We start from the raw sequence: 9,084 nt of genomic DNA, 5'->3' as shown, positions 1-9,084 counted from the left end.
TCCCCTGGGACTGGAGTTATGGACAGTTGTTAGCTGCCATATGGGTGCTGGGATTCAAACCCAGGTCTTCTGCAAGAACAACCAGTGTTCTTAACCGCTGAGCCATCTCTCCAGCCCCCAAGATTTATTTTTTATTTATGTATATGTGTGTGTGCACATGGGTGTGTGTGCCCACAGAGGTCAATAGAGGGCATTGGATCCCCTGGAGCTACAGGCAGTTAGTTGTGAACCACCTGATGTGGGTGCTGGGAACCAAAGCCAGATCCTCTGCAAGAACAGCCAGTGCTCTTAACCGCTGAGCTGTCTCTCCGGCCCCAGAGGGCCAAAAGAGTCTAACCCAGGTATAAAACCTGCATAATCTGACTCAAATCTCCCCTTCTATTCTTCCCACTTCCACTTTGGCCTCAAAGGATGGTTCCCTGCTGTCCCTCATAGTCCCTGGAGCTTACTTGGTACTTTCCCACAAACAAATCTTTACACACTCTGCTCTCTCCTCATGTTCAAGGCCCACCAGAACCTCTGGCCTTCTTTTTCTCTTCCTATTTAAATCGTGCTCAAAGTCCACCTGCTCAGGAAACAATCCTTTCCCAGTCTACAGAGACTTCTTCCCCACCTCTCCCTGTGATGCTGACTGCCTGTGTGCTCCATTTATCTAGAGCAGTGCCTGTCTGCCAGCAACCTTCACTTTCCCTGACAGGTCTGTTTCTACACTTTGGTTGTGAACATCTGGAAGGCAGGGATTCTGATCCCAAACGCTCCTGCTCACCCCCATTCTATATGCCTAGTTCCTAAGTCAATCCAAAGCATACCAGTTTGACTGAAAGTTCAGAAACTATGCAGGCCCACACACAACGATCCACACTCAGGACATGTAGGAATCTTTCTCAAGGGCAGCATCCTGAAAAGGCTTCTCTACTATTAAAAAAGAAAGCATTAGAGGTGGTGGGGTGGTGGTAGCTCAGTGATATAGCATGCCAGAGGCCCTGGATTCCATCCCTAGTGCTCAAGGACGTAAAAAGCAAAAAGAAAGAAACCAAGTAACCATAAGAGGAGAAGCAGAATGAGAAGCAGTAGCTGCAGCAAAAGAGACGTGTTCTGCCCCTCTGTGGCCCCAGCAAGCTGCCTACCTCACCGTGGCTTTACATTCTCCAACCCAACACTTCCAACCAGGCTACAAGATCAGCTTTGAGAACAGTCCTAGGCCTTACATAAGAACAAAATGGGTAACCATGCCTAGCACCCACTCACTCACTTAACAGTTATTTATTAAACATCTATCATGTGCCCAGGACCGAGGGGAACACAAATAAATACAAGTACTTGCTGGCTAAACAGTCTCTGAAAACTCTGAAGCTACAACCAACAGTATGGAAGACTGGGTGCTCACAGGCCACAGAGGAGGAGTCTTACTCTGCCCATAGTCAGGAAGCCTTGAAGGACAGCCTGGCTGGGTGCAGAGCTGAGCCCAGTCTGCAAGAATAGATGGAAGAGCATGCCCAGCGGAGGAGCCAATACAATGTGTACAAATACATGTAAAAAGAGGTAGTTCTGGCTGGGATGGTCAGAGAGCAGAGGGGATGTGGCTAGTCAGCCTGGAGAAGTTGGAGAGCCTTGCATGCTAAGCTGATAGTTCAGTCTTTATCAAGAGGGCAGCAGTAGGCTATAGAAGAATTGGAAGCAGGGAAGAAGTGACTGGGCGAGAACTGCAGCTCAGAAGACTGTGGCAATGGTGGTGAGGAAGGATAGCTGTGAGCGAGGCTGGACGTAAGGTGACCAGGTGACAATCAGCAAGGAGCACACGAGCCGTGTGGGTGCTCTTGTCACTAGGTTCTGACCAGTCATGTATACAGAAAAGTGGCTGACTTACAAGAATCGGCTCCTGAAAGCCCAGCTAGGCCCAGCTGGGTCTGCAGCCAACTTCCACTTTATTCTGGATGCTTTCACTTTCGGGACATCTCGTTTTGAGTCAAGATTCCTCCTTCTGAACTCCTTCTGGGACTTTTCAGAAGGACCTCAGTTCCTTCCGTGTACCCACTTGGCCTGGGATATCCTGGATTTTGATTATTGAGGGAGTTTTCTGAAGAACAATGGCCATGTGGTCCTGGTGGAATCTGCTTCTCTGTGAAGGTAAGTGGAGCAGGTGGACATCCTGTCAGGGAGCTGGTGGTCCCTCCCCAGCTGCCCTCATCAGACCTATAGGCAGCTGCCTCTCAAAACCAAGTGAGAACCCAGGAGTTAAAGAAGAGTGAAGAGCAAAACAAGCTCTGAGACAACATCTAAAGTAGGGGCTTGGATGAGGGCAGGTTGCCCCACCAGGATCATCTATGTCTAGGGAACACAATCTGTTTTGTGACCCCAGTTTAAATGGAAAGCGCTGCTAGTTTTGAAAGAAAGCTGGACACAGGAATGGTGGGGATCTGGCAGTGTTGACACACAGGAATTCTACAATATAGGGAGAGATGACAAGGGCATAGCACAGCAGAATTCCCTACAGTCTAAGGAATGTGTGTTTTTAGTAGTCTGTAAGGATGCCAGGATCCCACCCTGCATCCTACACAAGGGGAGATGGACACTGGGTATAGAAGAGAGGGTGGGAGTGGGTTAAATATGGGTCCCTGAGGGCTTAAGAATGACTGATGACAGGCTGGTATTGGAATAGCAAAGACGTGGGGTCTCCAACACTGGATGACCCCTTCATCAGTCTGATGCCTAAGTTCCATCCTTTGGTTAGCAAAGAGCCAGCATGACAAGGATTAGTCCCTGCTGGGCTAAGAATGGGAGTTCATGGAATGTGGAAAAGCCCAGACACAGTTGTGTACTTCAGAGATTCATAAGGACTTGGAAGTTGCTTAGTACAGCAGCCTCACCTAAGTACCTTGTCTCAAGGGCTCTAAAGGCCTAACAGATTTCTTCAAAATATCTCAGTGTAGATGGGATATTACAGGTGAACATTCCAAAAGGCCTCAGTCGGTTTTCTACACAAAAGCTTCCAAGTCGTTGGATGTATGAGGACCCCATTCCAAATATTGGCATGTGGGGGTTTTAAGTAATTTTTTGTGCATACTAAGCAGGTATTCTACCCACTGATCTACATTCCATGATCTTAACTGTTTAAGTGTTCTTCATTGCAAAAAGGATTAATACTATGGAGCTGATACAGCCTCCCTGTTTTACTTAGAGAAGGAAGATGAAATGCTGGAAGTCACACAGCTGGTTTGTAACAGAACCAGAATATGAGAGAACCTCAGTCTTGACTGGTATCCAATGCTGTGTCTCCATTTTACATTAACACCGAAGCCATGTCCTGTCAAGATGGAAATGACTAGGCCCAGGAAGGACAATGAGGCAGATGGCCTGTAGTGTGACCATCCAGAACAGGTCTCCTTAACCGAACTCCCAGCACTGGGGGACATTACATATCAGCCCTCCGCCCTACAACCTCCTGCTGGCCCAGGTTCAGTCTAGTCCTCAGCAAATTCAGTGCAATTTACTGAGCTTGTATAATCTAGTCCTAAACTCGGAGGGGCGGGGTTGTGGGGGTGCGGGGAGTGGGGAGACTGCAAGTACGAAGATGAAGAAATTTTCTCTTGACCTTCAAGAGTTCATGGCCTGGTGGGAGATGCTGACTCAGAAACAAACAATAATAATAGGACAAGGGTGCCAATCTCTGATCACCATGGGAACACAGAAAGAATGTATACTTGCAGTAAGAGACGGGATAGGTTAGAGGTGATGGTGATGCTTCCAGAATAAGCAGAAATAAGGCAGGAAAGGAGTCAAGAGGGCAACCAAGCAGGGTTGTCTTCCTCATGCTTTAAACTCAAATACAATCTTCAAAAACCTCAGCATCTTGCCATCTCCCCCCATCTGCTTCTTTTCCTGTTCTACTTCACAAACAATAGTATACAATGCTTCCCAAGGAACTGGCAACCATCTCAGTCTCTTCTCCTCTACTCCCCAGACCTAATCTATTACCAGACTTGACGAAGTACACCATTAATCTGTTTGTCTCACTTCTCCCATCCCCATGGCTCCCACTCTCTGTTCAAGTTTCTGCCACCTCTACTTGTACTGATATAAAGAGCCTCAGCCTTGCCCCACATCCAATGCATTCTCCACGTCTCCCGATGTGATCCTCTTAAACATACAGCTCATCCTGTCACACCACAACACACACACACACACACACACACACACACACACACACACACACACACACACACACACACACACACACACACACACACACACCATTGCTCTAAGGCTAAAAGCCCAGACTCCGAGGCTGCTTCACGGCACGGCATGATCCCACCAGCTCTGCAGTGTCATTTCCTACTTACTCGGCCTGCACAGAGCCGTTTTCAGTTCCCCAGTGCTCATGCTCACTCCCTTCCATCCTTTCTAGTGCTGTTTCCTCAGCAATTCCCCATCACCACTCCAGCAGCCATTGCTTGGGCTGGCCTGGCTGATTCCCATCCCTCCTTCAGGCTGTGTATTCTCTGAGCCCCTTGGGCTGCATGAGGACCCCTATTATTCCACTTGTATTCACCCATTTTTTTCCCATCATGAAACTTAACATCATTTGTTTTAATGGCTTGCTTGAGGTCTGGTGTGTTCGGGGAGCTCCATAAACAGAGACCAGATTCTCTTCCTGACTGTTTCATCCCCAGTGCATGCCACACCCTGGTGCAGCCTCAAATCAGTGGAAAGGGTTGGGGTGAAGGGCCATAATTTGCTCCTAAGCAACTCAGCTGCACGACAGAGCAGGATGAGACGCCTCCACAAGCAGAGTAAACAGGGTTTCTGTCCTTCCAGCACTCCTTCCCATTGTGGTTACCAGTACCCAACTGCTGAGCAAGGTGGGGGACTCGGTGCTGCTGGTGGCTGAGTGTCCTCCTGGTTTTCAAGTCCGTGAGGCTATCTGGCGATCTCTCTGGCCATCAGAGGAGCTCCTGGCCACATTTTTCCGGGGTTCCTTGGAGACACTGTACCACTCCCGCTTCCTGGGCCGAGTCCAGATACACAGCAACTTCAGTCTGGAGCTTGGGCCCCTGGAAACTGGAGACAGCGGCAACTTCTCTGTTCTGATGGTGGACACAGGGGGTCAACCCTGGACCCAAACCCTGCAGCTCAAGGTATATGGTGAGTATGCCTGACCTAGTTCCCTGATGTTGTCCTCCTGCAAAGTACCAGCCAAGTGTCTGGAGCCATGGGAGCTAGAAAGGGCTAGATTCCAGAAACACATGGCCTTTGACCACATTGCTACGTCAGGGAGCCACTGCTCCCCAGAAGTCACATCTAAGAAATCTCCCTACATACTCTCAAGTGAGCTCCTGCCTGGAGCCACCGGCTTCACCACCCTACTATCTGTATTCCATTTGTTCTTTTCTTGGCTTGGCAACCTGGAACATGATGCTTAGTCTCTCTGACCTTACCTTTCTCATTTGTAAATGAGCCTTATAATACTACCATCCACAGTGCCCATACGGGCAAAGTGTAGTGTCATTTGCAAATGCATATAAGACAGAGCCCGGCCCGTCTACCAATTCTAAGGTATTACCATAGATTGCGTGCAGTGCTATTATTTTATTTACCACTAAAAAGGAAATGGATAAAATTTTACATATGGCAAAATTAGTTTTTATTTGCACATTACATTCAAACTAGACTAAATTAAATATAGAATTTTTATTCTATATTTCTGCTTTTGTTTGGTTGGTTAATTTTTGTTTGCTTGTTTGGGTTTCTGTTGTTCATATGGTACTAAAAAATCAACCCAGGTCTTTATATGCTCTAAGAACAAATTCTGCTACTAATCTGGATTCCCAGCCTTATATTTTTTTTAAAGGTCTTTTAATCAGGTGTGGTGACACATGCCTGTAATGCTAGCACTTGGATTCTAAGGTAGGAGGATTGCTGCATGTTCAAGGCCAACATGGGCTACATTTCAAATACCAGGCCAGCCAGGGTTGCATATCAAAGCCCTGTCTTTAAAAGAAAAAAAAAAAAAGTCCTTTAGATTTTAACTACATGTCATCCTTGGATTCTCTCTCATTCATCACTGCAAAGCAAGCCATCTCAAAACTTAAGCACTAAAAGCAACAATTATATTTATTTCTCAGGGTCCACAAGGTGGACCAGTATCTGCCAGGACCACTTGTGCAGCTGTTTGTCCCTGCAGTTGGAGCAGTTGAATTGACTAAGTATGGGATGGGGGTGGGGCGGTTTCTGTCTTTAAAATATTTTATTTATTTTTTTAATTGTATGTGTATGAGTATTTTGCCTGTGTGTATGTATGTAAGTACACCCATGTTGTACAATGCCCATGGAAACCAGAAGGTGTCAAGTTCCCTAGAACTCAAGTTACTAACCATTGTTAGCTGCCATGTAGGTGCTTGGGAACAGAGCCCTGGTCCTCTACAAGAACAGCCAGTACTCTTAACCAATGAGGCAGTTCTCCAGCCCCTCTTTCTTTTTTAAAAAACAACTTCTCCACCATGTTCACCACTACCTCCATCCATTTCTGTTGATGCAGGAAGCAAGATCTTTTAGCTCCCATTTATCTCATCTTCCTGATGACTTGGAGAGATATGAGTGACACCACACCACTATTACAGTAGACCGCAGGAATTGTGAAGGTTTTGGGGAGTCCACATTTAACAATAAAAGTAAGGATATTGGCTGGGAAGAAGCAAAAAGAGAAAGGGTGTAAGTCACGTGGAGAGGATTCTCCAACCTTCAGAGATAGCTGTCTTGTGTGCTCTTGGGTGAGCCATTCAGGATGCTAATGAGTAGTTAGAGGGTGCACTTCCAGAAATATGAAGCCCTGAACCAAGTTGTACATCTTATTAGGCAGAATCTGGCTGGATTTCAGCACGCGTTTAGCCTCCTTGCCCATCACCCTTGTGCAGTGAATACCCTACACAACCACACAGGCCCTGGAGCCTCTCCGCCATTCTGAGTCTCAGCTGCTGCGCATGTGAAATGAGGACATTGAATGTGGTAATACATGCAGCACCCACACCACTAAGCTCTAAAATGCCTTGTTCTCAGTATCTGAATTACAGATTTTAAGGAAATTGCTGTTTTATTGCTTCCAAATACATAGTGTGATTAGAACTAATTGCAGGAAGCTGCCAAGCAGCCGTCCTTAGGAGCTTGGCTTTGACAATAGATAAGAATGATTTGAATTAGCGGATCGGTTACCAGAAATGTCGATGGGTGTTTCTGCCGCGCCTGATCGTGTTTGGAGGCAACTTGTCCTCTTAAGTAGTGTAAATATCCCCCCTGTAATCTTTGTTTATACTATTAGTATGCCCAGCAAATCATTTCTTTTTTCATATCACAAATCCCACCAGATTGAGCTGGCATTAATAAGGTTTTACTCTGCTTGACTTTGGAATGCTGTCAGAGACTGGGCCTCCTGTTGTTACCATAATGCTCTCCCACTGGCCCCATTGCCACTGAGATTTGGGATTTGCTCATCAATCTATATCAGAACAGGGAGGCACTGCTTGGGACGCCAGGATACCAATTTGTTCAATGGCCTAGGTATCAAGCACAAATTGCCAGCACTAGAGAGCTAAGGTTATTGAGATAACAAGACAGAGCCCCTCCCTCTAGGCTCCTCATTCATAGCATTTTACACCTTGACAATTATTTTCTTAGTTACTCGTAATCACTTGTCAGTCTCTGTCTCCTTCACCAAACTCTAAGTTTCAAACACTTGCCTACAGTAATAAAAGCTTGTCACCTCCTGTTGACTGACTGGCACATTGTAAAAGAAGTGCTACAAAAGACCAAGGGGCTTGGAGAGCTCAGAGTCATACCTGAACTATGAGGTGAGACTTCAAGGTCAAGATATTAAGCAATGTGCCCAAGCTGGGCCTTAAAGAACACATAGGAGTTCTTCAGTCAGGCAAGAAAGGAAAGCATAGGGCCAGGCGCGGTGGCATACTTCTGCAATCCCAGCACTCTGGAGGTGGAAGCAGGAGGATTGTTGCATTTGAGGACAACCCAGCCTACAAATTGAGACCGTGTCTCCAAAAAAGGTGGTGGACAGCACAGATGTGCACAGCTGGGCAACCCAGAAGCACAGAAAGTTTGAGACAGCATCTCGTGTTTGGGAGAACTGCAAACTGCTGGCAGAGAAGACCAGCAGGAAGCATAGCTGGAGAGGTCGACATAAATCATTTCTTGAAGGGTTTGGAATACCAGACTAAGGAATTAGCAACGAAAAGATAGGCAAGGTTTTAGACTAAGAAAGGCCTCTAACCATGCACAGAACTCAGACCCAGAGCTATGGACCCTGCCCAGCATCCCTGTAACCCACCCTGCTCTGTTATTCTTGCACAGATGCCGTACCCAAGCCCACAGTTCAAGTATTCACTGCTGCTTCGGGGAATGCTCAAGCCCCTAATACCTGCCAGGTGTTCTTGTCCTGCTGGACCCCTAACAACAGTGACATAACTTATAGCTGGCGACGGGAGGGGACAATGGACTTTGATGTGGACCTACACAGCCTCTTAACAGACAAACAGGTGCTAAGCATCTCACTGGGACTGGGAGACGAGGATGTGGCCTATTCATGCATCGCCTCCAACCCTGTCAGCTGGGATATAGCCACAGTCATCCCCTGGGAGAGCTGTCATCATGAGGCAGGTATGCCAAAGACCAGCGGGCAATAGGTGAGGGATTATGATGCATCAGGCCCATCTCTGATCCTACCCTTCCATGTTCTAGCTCCAGGGATGGCCTCCTACAAGGACGTGCTGCTGGTGGCAGTGCCAGTCTCACTGCTCCTGATCCTGGCTGGTCTCTTTGGGGCATGGCACTATGGTCCCTGCTCAGGTATGTGTCTTATAGGTATAGAACATGAGAAAGGGAGGCCTGATGCTGGGGAGGGGCTGGGATGGACCACCTTCCACTTAAGACTTCAGAGGCCTGTCCTTTGCCCCTCCTGCTCATGTCTTTACCCCATCCTTCTCACACTTTGGACTCTAACCAAACTGAACAACTTGAAGTCTCTTCTACAATTCTTCAAATGATCTCTCTCTCTCTCTCTCTCTCTCTCTCTCTCTATAT

The 9,084-nt window shown here is 47.1% G+C and overlaps 2 protein-coding genes across 2 annotated transcripts in view; one reads left to right on the top strand and one right to left on the bottom strand.

Annotated features, from left to right (window-relative positions):
- The window catches only part of Vsig8 (V-set and immunoglobulin domain containing 8), a 147,998-nt gene that overhangs the window by 110,624 nt on the left and 28,290 nt on the right, over positions 1–9,084 (bottom strand). The window lies entirely within an intron of this gene.
- Slamf8 (SLAM family member 8) overlaps positions 2,038–9,084 on the top strand; it is a 10,830-nt gene continuing 3,783 nt past the window's right edge. Inside the window, exons 1-4 of the mRNA XM_008840837.3 lie at positions 2,038–2,127; positions 4,816–5,142; positions 8,356–8,661; positions 8,743–8,850. Coding sequence (XP_008839059.2) covers positions 2,088–2,127; positions 4,816–5,142; positions 8,356–8,661; positions 8,743–8,850 — 781 coding nt within the window. The 5' untranslated portion in view covers positions 2,038–2,087. The remainder of the gene's footprint in view (positions 2,128–4,815; positions 5,143–8,355; positions 8,662–8,742; positions 8,851–9,084) is intronic.

The sequence above is a fragment of the Nannospalax galili genome, unplaced genomic scaffold (assembly GCF_000622305.1).
Source record: "Nannospalax galili isolate Female #2095 unplaced genomic scaffold, S.galili_v1.0 scaffold579, whole genome shotgun sequence".
Lineage (NCBI taxonomy): Eukaryota > Metazoa > Chordata > Mammalia > Rodentia > Spalacidae > Nannospalax > Nannospalax galili.
The sequence above is the reverse complement of the archived record's forward strand: the minus strand, read 5'-3'. Positions and strand labels throughout refer to the sequence as shown.